We start from the raw sequence: 14,532 nt of genomic DNA, 5'->3' as shown, positions 1-14,532 counted from the left end.
CGCCCTGCAAAGCCAAAGAGCATCACGTTGTAGGCTTGGTACTATGTGACAGGCGCCCACAGCGCTCCTTACTTCCGTCCTGTAGGAGATAGGCGGGCTGAAATCGGTTCTTGGACATGTCATGCAGCTGGGGATTCGGGGTGGTGTGGTACCGATCGCCCAGCGATGTGTAGCCTTGGTCATACAGGACACAGTAGGGTACCCCTGCCTCTTGTCCAGCAACACAAGCAGGAACGTGCTCCTCTCTGCTTCGCAGCAATGGGCATCGCAGAAAGGCCCAAACATCGCGGTAATCCCACTCGAGAATCGGGTGCACACGCATGATCTGGGGCCATGTCGGATCGCATGGCACACGAACGCGGGCCTTGGAGCCGTGCGGATCATCGTGACGCACGCCAATAAACATCGCACGCACGCCTTTCCCATCGGTGCTCTTCATATACGAATCTAAGGCCTGCTTCATCGGCCCGTGTTCTGTCCGCAACTGCATGTGATACCTCGTCGCCGCATAGCCAATAAAGGCTTCGACCTCAGGAAACGGATCATCACACGCCACATATAACGTGCGAATCGGCACCAAATCCAACGTTCCCTGCTTTTTTTGGAGGCGGCGCAGTGATGCAGCAAGAATATGCGCCAACACTGTACAGTCCTTGCCGCCATTGAAACTGAACGCACAGCCATCGACACCGTAGTCATGCCATGCCGACTCACACGCCCACAAAGCCCGCTCCACCTTGCTTGCCAGATCCGGACACGTCTTACGCACCTCAGGATTCTCGACGAGCTCGTACGTCGCGTCAATGGAGCTCACCCAGGCGCGCAGGCGCTCGTCTGCCATGGCTGTTCCCAAAAACACGAGGGACCAGAACTTCGATGCTCCTCGAGCCCCTCGGCCGATGTGGAGGTGTGATGACGACGCGTCGTTCCGCTAGGTACGATCATCATGGCAGGCCCTGTGCGTGTTCGTGTCCGCTCGGCACACCCGCTCCCACCTGCGCAGTTCTGGGTCGTCATCGATCGTGCAGACGATATAGATGTTGTGCGTGAACGCATAGCTCGCATACTGCAAACGCGCTACGACGCTCCAGTGACGGCGACCGCTTTGTGCCTCTCTGTCCTTGACTTTGAAGTGTGGGACTATGTGGGCGACGTTCTCCAAGATGACGGTCTCGTCACCGTTTCGATGATAAAACGTCGCAAAGTATGTGAAGCTCCTAGTGAAAATACCGATATGGTCGTGCATCCTGACGCCGAGCGCCAAATCATGGCCGAAGCTCACAAAATTTCGCTCTTAATGTGCTCTGAATGCGGGGTACAGCCAAGAAAGACGCTGGGTGTGAAGCGCAAGAAGCCAGAAGCATCGCGTTTTGTGCATGATATTTCACAGGACCTTGAGCAAGCTGAACTTGATGAAGAGCCGGATGAGCTGGATTATGAGGATGAGGTCGACTATGACGATGTGATGGACGAGAATGAAGTCATCGACGAAGTTGACTATGATGATGTTGTGGATGATCACGATGAGCTAGAGGAAGTGGTGCGAGCCAAGGACGAAGACGAGAATCAGGAGAACGATGAGGAGGAAAACGAAGGAGAGAGAGAGGAAGAGGAGAGTGAGGAAAGTGAGGACGAAGAAGAGGAGAGTGAAGAAGAGGAGGGTGGGGATGAAGAGAGTGAAGAAGAGGAGAGTGAAGAAGAGGAGGGTGGGGATGAAGAGAGTGAAGAAGAAGACGAAGAAGAGGAGAGTGAAGAAGAAGACGACGGGGAGAGTGAAGTAGAGGATAACGAGGAGGAGAGCGAGGAGAGCCAAGAGGAAGAAGAGAGAAAAGACGAGGACGACGGAGGCGACGACGAGCAAGGCGACTCAGAACCGAGTGTATACTCTTCGTCTATTCCTAGCGTTTGGGTGCCTCCTGGTCAAGGAAAGGACCGTACGCGACACAAAAACCAAAAGCGCCGCGAGCGTCGGAAGGCCGCGCGGAATACTCAGTTCGCTCTCGACCATCAGGGCAGTATGTCGTGCCCACGACCCGCGACAGATGTGCGCGTCGACGCTGTTCCGCATCTTCCTCCTGGCGGTGGATCTCTCGATATAACGTCATCTACGCCGGAAACATCACCGCTGGAAAGTATCGCGCAACGCATGTTGGAGCGCACCACCGTCGGGCATCGTAAACGTCGGAAGCGTAACCAAGAACTCGCTCTTCCATCGATCCATACACCAGCGTTTGTGAGTGCGTCAGACGTTCTCAAGGCTCATCAGCCAGAAGACCCGCCCAAGCTCATGCCGATACCCTCAAAACTTGCGCCAGAAGAGCTACCAGCCAATGTATCTGTCACCAGTACAGACTGCGAACAATGGTATTATGAACAGCCGTACTATCAAAATGAGGAAGACGACGACGCCTCTACGCAGGCTTACTACGACATGCAACGCCAAGTGCGCGCCTCTCTGGAGCAAGAAAAGCAGCAAGAAGACGTACAGGATTCGGTGCTGGACGAAGAGCACGATCCGCTACGCGAATCTCTTCCACGATCTTTTGGGCGTAGCAGCGACCACCGTCACGACGAGGGTGCTCCTCGTCATCCCATCCTCGACCGGATCCAGGCGATCCGTGCGTCCATTTACGGCGCCTGAGTTGGGTAGATGCGCGTCGTAGTCCTACCACGTGACCCCACTTTTTTGTGCCGCCGTGGACAGCCATGGCTGTCTGTTGGCAGCCACGATGGCGAATCCACGGCAACGACGCAAGGCGCGTTCAGGCAAGTGGTCCGGTGCGACCAAGAGCGCGAAGCGATCGCAGCAGCGCCGACTGAAACGTGCGCCCACCGTCATGGGCCCTGAAGTGCTGCGTGAAAATTGGGATCCCAAGTTGACCGTGCGCCAAAAGTACGTGACAGCACCACTTACATCGCAGTTATGCCAAACTAGGACTGGTGCCGACGCTGGCATCTCAATCGGGCGGTCTCGATCGGAATGACCCGTATGCCCAAGTGGCACCTGCTGAGCCATCTTCCTCCACCGATCGACCACGCAAAGGCATGGCGCGCGTGATTCGTGACGAGAGCGGCCAGATCGTGGATTTGATCGAGTACAGCGAAGAGGACCATGTCGAGACGACACCGTGGGGCAAGCAGCTCAATGCTGACGAAGAAGAGCCCGTCGACCAGGCCGCGTCACTTTTGCCGCCACGCCTGAACGAGGGCCGCGATACAGACACTGTGCAGGGTATGTCCTTTCCTACTCACTCCAGCGCTGGAAAAAATCGCCGCTGAGCACCAGCCGGTCGAGCGCTTTGCGTCGGCGGGTGAACATGCCTGGCTTGTCGATCTCGTGAAAGCGCATGGCTCGGACGTCGACTCCATGGCGCAAGACCTACGACGAAACGTGTGGCAAAAGACACCAGGCGAGATTCGCAGAGCGTACGTGGCAGCGCCACTGACACAACAGTCTCAAAAAAGCCGGTCTGGCGACATAGTTCCGTGTATGAATAGATGGTCTCCACTTGCCGTGGGCCGCCACGCGTCGTGGATGGGCAATACTGTGAGCGGCACGAGCCACCGGATTGCCGGCGCTGCCGAGCTGCTACAAGATCCATCACTGCAGTATGAAGGCAGTCTTGGATCCTCGCGCTTCCTGCGCGCTACGCGCGTGAGGCATGAGCACGGCTTGCTGGTCGTCAAAACGTTTCTCAAGCCCGACGCGGGCATGCGTCTACGAGGCCTCCTGCGACGCCTCCAGCTAGAGCGTGACGCGCTGGAGAATGTGCCCAATGTTCTGGCGATGCAAGAAGTGATCGAGACAGAGGTAGCCGGCTACCTTATCCGCCCGTGGCTTGCCTACAGCCTGTACGACCGCGTGAGTACGCGGCCCTTTCTGACGGATATGGAAAAATTGTGGATCACGTACCAGCTCGTGTATGCCCTGCATGCCACGCATGAACGCAAAGTAGCGCATGGCGATCTGAAATGCGAGAATGTGCTGGTGACCTCGTCGCTATGCGTCTACGTCACTGATTTTGCATCGCTGTTCAAGCCGACGTACTTGCCCCTCGACGATCCGACCGATTTTTCGCTGTTCTTCGATTCGTCAGCCCGACGAGTGTGCCACATTGCCCCTGAACGCTTTTATGAGTCGGTGACGGAGGTGCCGTCGAGTGCGTCCGTCAAGAGGACTTCGGGCACCGAGGTGGAAAATGTGTCGGATGTGCTGACGTTGGAGCCGTACCACGAGATGCTCGGGCTCGGGCGTCCTCATGGGCGCATTACGGAGGCCATGGATGTGTTCTCACTTGGCTGTGTCCTTGCCGAGCTGTGGCGCGATGGATCGCCGCTGTTTTCCTTGAGTCAAATGTATCGCTACCGCACAGGCGACTATGACATTCGACCCAAGCTCGACGAGATACCGCACACGGGTGCCAGAGACATGATCGCGCGCATGCTCGAGCTGCGCCCGCTGGAGCGTCCGACCTTGGAGCAGCTGTTGGCGGACACACACGTGTTCCCCGACTCGTTCTCAGCGTGCCTGCATCTGTACTTGGTGGACTTGCAGCGCCCGTCGAGTGTGCTGCATGAAAAAAGGCCGCCTCTCCCGTCTCTTGAGCCTGACGACCGCATGGAAAAGCTGTACCAGGACTGGCCGACCCTCTTGGGCTTCATAGGCGACGTGGAGCCCGTGGGCGGCGACGATGTGTGCCTGAATGTGTCGATACCTGGCGTGTCGATCCCATGCCATGCTCGACGACACGCGCCCGCGCCGGACTCGGAGGCGCTCTTAGTGCTCAATGTCGTACTAGCTCACATCCGGCATGCGATACGGCCGTCCTCTGTATGCCATGCGCTCGCCCTCATCGTGCACATGTCCTGGGCCTGGCTCAGCGACGAAACGCGTCTCGATCGCGTCCTGCCGTACCTTGTGGCCCTCTTGTCCCACGCTCATCCTCATGTCCGCGCCATGGCACTGCACGGCGTCGCAGCTCTTTTCGAATGCTTGACTCACCTCACTCACGCGAATGAGCACGTCCTGCAGGAGTGCGTATGGCCGTGGCTGGCACCACTCGTGCGCGATGAATCTGTGCATGTTCGCTGCATGGCTGCCTCCTGCCTGGCCCGGCTCGCTCGGCAAGCCTTTCGATTGTGGCATGCCTCGCCTTCGCTCGATACCGATCTCGCCGCCCTTCGCGCGTGCCTGGGTGAGTATCTCGGTGCTTTGGCCGTCGATACCTCGTCCAGCGTACGCCGCGAGCTCCTGGCTCACGCGCCATGGGCCCTGCTTGGCACGGAGCGTATCGAGTCAGATCTACTGCCGCACATGCTCACCTATCTCAACGAGGACGATTCGCAGCTGCGCATGTCGCTGTTCGAGGCCGTCGTGCCGATGGCCCCTCTCGTGGATGTCGACACATACCTGCACCCGCTGATGATCCAGGCTTTCGGCGACGAGGACGCGCATGTCCAGGCATGCGCGTTGCATGCGTTTGGAATGCTGATCGAGGTATGGCGCCCTGTCGTGCTGTGGGAACTTGCGTTGTACGTCGCCAGTCTATTGTGCCATCCCAATGCGTGGGTCCGTGAGGCAAGCATAGACGCCCTGGTACGTGCCGCCGACACAGTGCGTGATGCTGATCGCTGGCTTCGCTTGTATGCCCTTCTCCGCCCTCGCCTCGCCTGCGATGTGGCCCGCCTTTCCAGCGCGACACTTCGCGAGCACGTCGTGCCACCTATACCCCCGTCTGCCCTGGAGGCATGCATAGCCAGTGACGTGCCGGCGCCTCGCACAGACCCTGCCAAACCTGCACAAGAAGCGATCGACGAACTCGTCTACCCACCTGCGAAGCCACCGACCGTCGACCCCGACTGGGCAGCCCAGCTTCCCCCGATGCCTGCCGGCACAGCGCCTCATCTCGCGGCCCTCTGGTGGTACGTAGAGAGCCGCAGGCGGTCCGCTCCCAGGACGCGTGGCAGGGGCCCAGATGCGTCTCTCGACGGCGTGCCGCAACGTACCGTGTTCTTCACGGCACACACGACCGATCTAGCTCCATCTCCGTTCTCGCTGCGGACGGCCGAGCGCCGCCTACAGACCCTCGCGCCCGTACAGCTCCGGCCCGTGCCATCCGAGGCGCCTAGCCAGGCACCTGCCGCGGTGCCTTTGTCCGATTCGCTGCGATCCGCACGGCGTTCGTCTGATACGCTGTCTACGCGCTCGTTCAAGTTGCCATTTTTGGGTATGCCCAGTGCGACCGCACAGACGTCCACGACGCTGGTGCATGCACAGGCTGAGCGAGCGCGCGCTGAGCGCCTCCCGGAGCCACCGGCGCCCCAATCGCCCATGCATACGTACGAAGGGGTGGATCCCTTCATTCACGCGCACCTCCGTGCGGTGTATCATCAGCTTGCCAGCATCCCTGCGGTGCATCCCCCCACGAAGCCACGGCGTCTTGACTCGTCGAGCAATCAGCGCCCGCAAGGTGCGTTGATCGCCAGCTTTGGCGAGCATCAGGGCGCTATTACGTCCGTGTGTGTATCACACGACCATCTCTTCTTCGTCAGTGCATCGATGGACAAGACCGTCCGAGTATGGGACACGGCGCGTCTGGAAAAGAATGTCAACTCGCGCTCGCGGCTCACGTACGCCACGCACACGGCCCCCGTGACGTGCGTGTTGGTACTGAGTGGCACTCACTGCATCATGAGCGCCTCGATGGACGGTGCGATTCACGTTTGGGGCTTGAATGTGTCCCTAGGCGCATCCTTACCGCGGTACGCCAAGCCGTACATATTGGGCAGGCACACTTGGACCGGTGACCATGTGCGATGCATGGCGCAGTGGTCGGGTGGCACGGACCCCGTCGTGCTGCTTGGCACGAGCCGTGGACGCATGGTATTTTGGGACGTACGGCACATGCGCGAGATCAACACGCTGAGCCATCCTGCGGCGCACGGCTCGATCGAGGCCCTGGCCTTGGATCCACAGCGGCATTGGGTGTGTGTGGGCACCTCGAATGGGTACGTTGCCTTATGGGATACTCGCTTCCATGTACGTCTCCAGACGTGGCGGACCAGCAACCACGCTCGCATACGTGCGTGTGCATTGCACCCCACTCGCCCGCATGTCTTGACGGTAGCCACGTCTGCCGTCGTATCGCTAGATCTCGGCACAGGCGCCGTTCTCGAGACTTTCTACTCGCGAGAGTTTGGCGAGCATGTCCCGAACATCACGCTCGAGTCATGTGCCGACGAGGCGCCAAGTGACACGTGTTGGGATGGTTCGTATGCTTTGTGTGTGGGTGCAGATGGATATATGAGCTCGCCGGCAGAGAGTCCGCGTGGATGGATCGTCACGGGCGGCAGTGACCGTGTCGTGCGGTTCTGGGACTTGGGACGGGCCGACACCTGCACAGCGTTCGGGTCCCAGATCCATGGCGAGTTTACCATGACGCATCATCGGTACATACATACGTTTCAGTGTATCGAAGCACCCCCGAAGCGCTCGCCGTTGCACATTCACCAGCAGGTCAAGGACGCGATGGGCACGCTGACCTCGCATCAAGATACCATCACGGCACTTGCGGTGATCGAAGCGCCGTACCGATGTGTTGTCGCAGGCGATCGCTCTGGCGTCCTGTGTGTATGGGAGTAAAGCTATACACCACCAAATACGCTAAACTTGCGCACGATACTGGGCCCGTGCTCCTCATAGTCATGTTTATTGTAGCAGAACGAGTAGAAATCAGGCAGAGAGCCTAGCAACGACCCACCGTACCAGACGGCATAGCGCTGCATACGATGTGAGATCACGTTCACATCGAGACCCGAGCTGCGCGCCAAGTTGCCACTGGCTGCCTCGGACGCAGCAAGGCGCTCACTCACAATAGAACTCAAGTCCTTTTTGAGGCGCTGGCCAAAGTGCTGGAACATGGTGGAGCCACCCGACAAGACAATGTTTTTGTAGAGACCACGGCGGACATCAATCGGGCTCTGCTGGATCACCGTATCCACGACCTCGGGCAGCGGTGTGAGAAAGTCGGACGACACCATCTCTGGGTTGAAGAAGATTTCAGGCGCCAAGAAGCGCTCATAGCCCACCTCCACCGTATAGGGACGGCCCGTGACAGTATTTTCGCCCTGATAGCGCTCAAAGTACTTGTACGGGTCCTCGTCGTAGCGGCGGAATTCACGCACAATGTCCTGGCACACGTACGAGTAGTCCTCCTTGATTTTCTCGGCCACGCGCCGGCCATCCTCTGCGGGGATGTTGGCTGACTCACCACGCTCACGCAAGAGCTGTTGCACAAAGTATGTAATGTCGCGACCAGCCAGCGGAATATGCTTAATCGCACTGCCAATGACGTAGCCTTCTGCCACGGGGATGACGTGCGTAACGCCATCACCACTGTCGATCACTGTACCGGTGAGTGTGCGATCTGTCACCTTGTTGCTCGTCCAGCTAGCTGCCAGAGCAAGCACAGCCTGCACGGCAATGTACAGCCCTTTGATATTGAACGATTCAAACATGATCTCGGCCGTAGCCTCACGATTTTCAGGCGGGTTGAGCGGTGGCTCAGTCAACATAAAGTAGTTTTCTTCCGGCTCCGCACGCAGGTACTTGAAAATACTCTGCTCCCAAAAGCGCTCCATCAAGTCCCAATTTTCCACCACTCCATGACGGATCGGCTGGTGCACCTGGTACGTTTTGGCATTCGCATACGCCTCGTCACCAATAAAAAAGTCTAGATCATCGATCCCACGCTTCGATACAAGCGACGAGGTACTCATACCACTAGGCTTTGATGGAACGGAGGGGCGTCCACCGATGCTAGATTGGCCCCCGGCACTCGACGACGCAGTAGCAATCGCTGTGGGGAACACAAAAGACGGCTCTGAATTGCCGGCAAAGCTGGTGTCAGTGTGCTAACAACATACCCCATTTTCGTATATCCTGTACCATTATCACTATTATTAGTTAGAATATACGTACAGCACAATCACGTTGGACCGCGACATCGTGGCAAGGGTGGGTCGGTATAACCGGGCGAAGGCGCACGGGGCGTTGTCAATGTCCAGACTGCTTATCATACCGTGACTAATGTGTACCACCCCCCTTTTTCATCCACGCGCGGCGCCTTCTGGCTGTGGTCCGTCATGTCGTGGAAACTGCCTGCCACGGCGTACTTCCCGCGCACAGTGCCATCGACGAATGCACCTGTGCGTTCGCACATCGCCACTCGCTCCAACGTGTGCGTCACGGCCGTGACACCGAATAATGTGAATCAGGTTCGGCGTATCAACGCAGCGCTCTTTCCAGCTACGGTCAATGAAGAGATGTACGACGGGGCCCTCAAAGACGATACCAATGCCCTCTTTCAGATCGCCTTGTTCAACGACATACCTGTCGGCGCCATTTGTTGCCGCCTGGAAGATGGATCTGACGCTACGAAGTGTAAGGTGTATGTCATGACCATTGGTGTGTTGGGGCCGTACAGGCGCCTGGGCCTCGCCACGGCCTTGATCAAATACATCCTTGCTGCCGCGACGCCAGGATCCCTTTTCGCAGGTCGTTCCGTCGAGTGTGTATACCTGCATGTGCAAACCAGCAACCAAGGAGCCCGTGCATTTTATGAACAACTCGGCTTCACCCTGACCGAAACGATTCCTGCGTACTACACACACGCCGACCCTGCGAGTGCATGGGTATTTGAGAAACGGGCCAACTAAGGTATTATGTCAATGTAAGGCATTCTGTTTACGCCGTTTCTCTTCCAAAAGATGCTGTTCCTCTCGCTCATCCTCACGACGGCCAAAGGCCGAGCTCCGCAGTTCCTCTCGAAGCACGGCATCCGCTCCGGCCTCCATATCATCGTCACTGTCAATATCACGAGCCATATACCTAGGTGTTAGTTATTCGTACATACGCTTGACGGTTGCGTCCAAAGAGCTGCCAAATCTGATCTCGAATGGATGCATGAGAGGGGCCCGGTTCGACATCGTCCTCGTCGCTATCCTCGTCTTCTTCCTCGTCTTCTTCTTCTCGTTGTTGATGCCTTAATTCCTTTCGTCGTCTCTCTTGTGCGATAAACTCTTCACGAGCATTCTGACGACGAGGTGCCAGGGTATGTACTTGGCTAGGGGCAGCCTCTGATGCGTCCGATCGAACGCGTACTTTTTGGGGCCTGAATGGTACGCCCATATCTTTGGCCATCCGCTTCATGCGCTTCTCTTCTCGTGTTAGTGCCGTTACTGTTTCTCTCGGACGCCGAACTTGCGAGCGATGTTGCACTGCCACGGACCTGGCCTTGTCGAGGGCGGGTGCACGTTTTGCCGTGCGTCCCACGGCTTTTTCTATAGCAGCTTTCTCTGCTGCGCGAGCGGCCGCTTCCCGGCGCTTTTGCGCATCTTTCTGCATCTCAATACGTTCCTGGTCTAGTGCACGCTGCTTTTCCCGGCGCAGGCGCTCGCGCGCCATCCATTCTGCACGCTGATTTGCGCGCTCAGATTGTACACGTTCATCGTCGCGTTTCTTGCGCGCACGCTCCTCAAGTGCCTTGTCCAGCTGTGAACGCTGCTTTTGACTCTGCTCTAGAGCAGCACGCTTCAGTTCCTCAAACTCGGGGTCAGCGACGCGCACTTACACTGCTTCCCATATGTCGTCCTCCTACCCCAGGGTGGTGCGCCGAGCAATCTGCGTGGAGGATTAGCTTAGGTCAGCCTGTCTGCAAGGCCATGGCAGCAGACGCTCGGCTGTTTCTCTCCCAACCGATCGCGACGCGTGGCTATGGCATCGACGGGCGCACAAAGCGCACCACGCACTTGGCCCCATGTGCCCGTGTCTTTATTTGTGTCTTCCGGTGCATGGCATGTGCCAGTGCAAGGCTCGGACTTGTCGACATTGCAGTCAAGTTTACACCCTTTGCATGAAGCTGCGCATGCGAATGCATTGAATACACTGGCTGTGCCCAATCCCGCTTCGATCGGCTTGCAGGTACCCAATTCTCCGGAGGATGAAAAGAACATGACAAACGTCGAAAAGTGTCGTCACTGGGCACTTGCTGACGGCTATGATGGTATTGCCATCGAACTAGCCAACGCTCGTTGGCATGAACGTTGGGAGCATTTGTGCCTGCGTCCAGACTCTGACACTCCTGGACTTCCACGAAGCACGAGTCGAGCTAACTTTTCCTCGCTACCTGGAGATATGGATGCGCGCATTCAACTCGAGGCGGAGACATGGCGTGCACAACCTCATTTTTTGCGTCCAGAGCTGAATATCCTCCATGCCCGCGAGACACCTTATGTCACTGCCATAATTAGTCAGTGGCTGGAACTCGATTCCTTGGACGAAGGTGTGCGTTTCGACTCGGAACTCGCTTTGCGCCAGGAACTTGCGTATGCCTCTTACGTCGGAGTTACGCAAATAATTCTTCCCGCACCCAGTAGCGACCCTGAGCGGCGACCATTTTTGGCCGACTATGCGCGTATCGTCCGTTCATGCCTTGAAGGCATGGCAGATCAGCCTCCGCTTGTGCATGCATCGATGAAAGTTGCTGTACGCCTGCCTGTCAGTTCGACGTACATTCTCACATCAATGCTCATGCATCAAGCTACAAGCAAAGGGCCTAATGGCGCAGCTGCCATGCCAGCAGCCGCATATCTTCGGACCAAAGACAATTGGGCATGGGAGACATGGGAACGCTTACAAGACTTGTGTGGATACCACTCACAATTGCACATTGCACTCGACTTGTCCATGCCTCTTCCTCCAACTTCGTCCATGATGCGATGGATTCATGAGCCTGTATCGCATATTTTGCTCCCGTCCTCATCGTTTCTAGCGAATGCTAAGGGTTACCCTGTCCTCTCCAAATCAGCCCAAACGCTGGTTCGGAGTCTGATTCCTCATACACCCCACATTATTCTGAGTGACATCACAAATCCACCAATACAACACGTACGTGGTGGTCCCATTGCCTATATCCAGTATATTCGACATCTGATCAAAACCATGCAGCCACCTACAAAACTTGAGCACCTCGCTTCCACATTTGGCGATTGTCTTCAAGCACCGCTGCAACCCATGTCGGATCAACTTGCTGCTGGAACGTACGACGTATTTGAAGCAGACACGGTAAAATATAATTTGTACGAAGAGGCGATGTTCCAGGCATTTGCTCAGCATGGGTCGCCAGGCACTCGTTTACAGGTTTGGATCGTGGGAGCTGGGCACGGTGCATTGGTGCCCCGTTGCTTGAATGCTGCTGAACGTGCATCGCGTGTCGTGCACATTACGGCTCTAGAAAAGAACCCTGGCGCCTTGATTGCACTTCAAGACCGACAGCTAAGAGAATGGGGTTCTGATCGTGTTCGCATTTTACTGGGCGATATGCGTGCCATGCCAGTGCCACCGAATGTAGCGGACCGAGCCGATGTGGTGGTAAGTGAACTTCTAGGCAGCTTTGGTGATAATGAGCTTGCCCCTGAATGCTTAGATGGAGCGATGCGGTTTCTTAAACCGAACGGCATCTCCATCCCTACCTCTTACATGCCCTACATTGCACCGGTTACAACGCCAGCTTTGCATTCTGCCATCAAAACTGGTATGTCACAGACATCATCAGCACAAGCAGGACAGGGTATGGGCATGGCCCAAGATACGGTGCAATTTGATGCACCATCTGTCGTGCTTTTCAAACGAATGAACTTGCTCTCTGGTCTTGACAGCGCTTCGCAGTACCCGCGGGTCCAAGCGTGCTGGCGGTTTGAACACATGTCCATGGATGAGAGCGGTTTGGCTTGTGATGTTCACGGTTTGCCACTTACCAACAACCACAATGCTCGTTCATCGTTGAATACCTTTTACATTCCTCAGGCTGGAGTGTGTCATGGCTTGGCGGGATTCTTTGAAGCGCATTTATTCGGTAATGTCATGTTGAGCATCTTTCCTGATCCAACTCGAGCCAGTCGGGACATGCTGAGTTGGTTCCCTATTTTTTTCCCCTTCCGCACACCGCTGTATGTACCGGCTAACTCTGAGCTCGATGTGCACATGTGGCGTCTCACAGACAATAAGCATGTGTGGTACGAATGGAGCGCCGAAGCGTTCATGCTTCTCGACACGATCCATGGACAATCTAGTACCACAGCGCTGTCTCCACAAGGACATGCATTGCACATGTTCCAAGATGAGTCAAACCACTCGGACAGCTTGCCGCCCTTCACTAATGCTCCGCATACACCTATGATGCCATCTACTGGGGTCATGAGCCCCGTTATGGATAACACTTCGGCAGATGCCTCCTCGTCAGTTCACGTTCCCAATACAAATGGCGTTTCAGTTGCACCAAATGCAGCCGGGCGGCGTATAAAGGTGGGCCAGACAGACCTAATGAACCCTGGGGCCTGTGGGTCAAAATCCATCATTTCTACCTAAATGATGAAGGTGGAAACACTATCTCGTACGGCTACATCCACTATCAAAATTGGTATCCTGGAAAATCGTACTTGATACCTGCACGCGCCAGCGCAGCACGGCGCTTCTTTTGACGCTGCAAGAGCTTGCGATTCACTTCTGCACGCTCCTCGGCAGAACGCGACTTTGAACGTCGCTTGCGTTCGACACGGTCCATTGGCACCCTACGGAACTTGCGGTTGGCACCAATCCATAGGTTGGGATCCACTTCTTGAGATGGAATCATAGCCAGCTGCAACAGATGACCATCCAGTAAATAATTGTTCATGGTGTCGACCACGATCTCTGCCACGTCAGGCGACTCAAATTCCATAAAGCCATAGTGCTTGGAGCGACCTGTGTTCTTGTTCCGAGACAGACGCAGTCGCTTAATGTCGCCAAATTGAGAGAAGTATGCACGCAGCTGATCTTCAAAGAAGCCATGAGGAAGTCTTCCGACGTAAACAACGCCCGTTTCTTCTGGCTCCTCGTCATTAGGCGCGAGCCGCTTCTTGCTTTTGGCCTTTTCTAGGCGCTTGCGAACGCTAGCATCGTCGCGACTGCTAGGTAGCTTGACAACCTCATCAAGTGTTGGGATAGCATGCTTGGAAAAAAGGTCGTCGTCCTCTTCTTCGTCTTCTTCATCGTCTTCCTCTCCTTCGTCGTCCTCTTCTTCGTCGTCCTCGTCCTCGTGCTCAGGGTCACCGGGGAAACCACTAAGCATCTCATTTTCGTCATCCTCATCTGCATCCACCACAGTTGTAGCTTTTGCCTTACGTGGAACACTCAAGGAAGAGGCCGATTTGTCCGACGGAAACTGTACGACATTCGGCACCTCGTGGATGCGCACTGACTTGCTTTTTTTGGCGATGGCAGGCTTCTCGGTGTTGGTCGAAGCCTTCTGTTTTTTCACCTGCTTGACTGGTTGCTTCACCACCTTTTTTACAGGCTTTCCCTTGGCAATGTCTGTTGACGCTTTCTTTGTCTTGGCTTTCAATCTCGTATCAGGGCGCTCAGCCATGATCAGTGAACCTGGTGACAAGCGATTTGGCCACGCTCCGACAAAAAATTGAGTTGACCACGTGGTC

The 14,532-nt window shown here is 56.2% G+C and overlaps 9 protein-coding genes across 9 annotated transcripts; 5 read left to right on the top strand and 4 right to left on the bottom strand.

The window, feature by feature from the left end:
* Nucleotides 1–22: 22 nt before the first annotated feature.
* On the bottom strand, nt 23–841 carry MRET_4128 (FAD synthetase; the record flags this gene model as incomplete). Its single annotated transcript, XM_027630755.1, has 1 exon — nt 23–841. One exon carries the CDS (start codon nt 839–841, stop codon nt 23–25), a length of 819 nt encoding a protein of 272 aa, XP_027486632.1.
* Nucleotides 842–946: 105 nt separating this feature from the next.
* MRET_4127 (retrotransposon) lies at nt 947–2,641 on the top strand (the record flags this gene model as incomplete). The annotated part of the gene is made up of 1 exon (XM_027630754.1): nt 947–2,641. One exon carries the CDS (start codon nt 947–949, stop codon nt 2,639–2,641), a length of 1,695 nt encoding a protein of 564 aa, XP_027486544.1.
* An 88-nt stretch (nt 2,642–2,729) lies between these two features.
* MRET_4126 (nucleolar protein 16) lies at nt 2,730–3,482 on the top strand (the record flags this gene model as incomplete). Its single annotated transcript, XM_027630753.1, has 4 exons — nt 2,730–2,893; nt 2,922–3,232; nt 3,258–3,426; nt 3,455–3,482. The coding sequence occupies 4 exons, from the start codon at nt 2,730–2,732 to the stop codon at nt 3,480–3,482; spliced, it is 672 nt and encodes a 223-aa protein (XP_027486543.1).
* A 53-nt stretch (nt 3,483–3,535) lies between these two features.
* MRET_4125 (phosphoinositide-3-kinase, regulatory subunit 4) lies at nt 3,536–7,642 on the top strand (the record flags this gene model as incomplete). Its single annotated transcript, XM_027630752.1, has 1 exon — nt 3,536–7,642. The coding sequence occupies one exon, from the start codon at nt 3,536–3,538 to the stop codon at nt 7,640–7,642; it is 4,107 nt and encodes a 1,368-aa protein (XP_027486547.1).
* A 2-nt stretch (nt 7,643–7,644) lies between these two features.
* On the bottom strand, nt 7,645–9,006 carry MRET_4124 (actin-related protein 3; the record flags this gene model as incomplete). The annotated part of the gene is made up of 3 exons (XM_027630751.1): nt 7,645–8,899; nt 8,926–8,955; nt 8,981–9,006. The coding sequence occupies 3 exons, from the start codon at nt 9,004–9,006 to the stop codon at nt 7,645–7,647; spliced, it is 1,311 nt and encodes a 436-aa protein (XP_027486546.1).
* A 138-nt stretch (nt 9,007–9,144) lies between these two features.
* On the top strand, nt 9,145–9,717 carry MRET_4123 (N-alpha-acetyltransferase 50; the record flags this gene model as incomplete). Its single annotated transcript, XM_027630750.1, has 1 exon — nt 9,145–9,717. One exon carries the CDS (start codon nt 9,145–9,147, stop codon nt 9,715–9,717), a length of 573 nt encoding a protein of 190 aa, XP_027486626.1.
* Nucleotides 9,718–9,726: 9 nt separating this feature from the next.
* MRET_4122 (uncharacterized protein) lies at nt 9,727–10,643 on the bottom strand (the record flags this gene model as incomplete). The annotated part of the gene is made up of 3 exons (XM_027630749.1): nt 9,727–9,889; nt 9,915–10,606; nt 10,632–10,643. 3 exons carry the CDS (start codon nt 10,641–10,643, stop codon nt 9,727–9,729), a joined length of 867 nt encoding a protein of 288 aa, XP_027486509.1.
* Nucleotides 10,644–10,774: 131 nt separating this feature from the next.
* MRET_4121 (type II protein arginine methyltransferase) lies at nt 10,775–13,426 on the top strand (the record flags this gene model as incomplete). The annotated part of the gene is made up of 1 exon (XM_027630748.1): nt 10,775–13,426. One exon carries the CDS (start codon nt 10,775–10,777, stop codon nt 13,424–13,426), a length of 2,652 nt encoding a protein of 883 aa, XP_027486628.1.
* Nucleotides 13,427–13,469: 43 nt separating this feature from the next.
* MRET_4120 (nucleolar protein 15) lies at nt 13,470–14,465 on the bottom strand (the record flags this gene model as incomplete). The annotated part of the gene is made up of 1 exon (XM_027630747.1): nt 13,470–14,465. One exon carries the CDS (start codon nt 14,463–14,465, stop codon nt 13,470–13,472), a length of 996 nt encoding a protein of 331 aa, XP_027486614.1.
* Between the last annotated feature and the right edge of the window lie 67 nt (nt 14,466–14,532).

The sequence above is a fragment of the Malassezia restricta genome, chromosome VIII (genome assembly GCF_003290485.1).
Source record: "Malassezia restricta chromosome VIII, complete sequence".
Classification (NCBI taxonomy): domain Eukaryota; kingdom Fungi; phylum Basidiomycota; class Malasseziomycetes; order Malasseziales; family Malasseziaceae; genus Malassezia; species Malassezia restricta.
The sequence above is the reverse complement of the archived record's forward strand: the minus strand, read 5'-3'. Positions and strand labels throughout refer to the sequence as shown.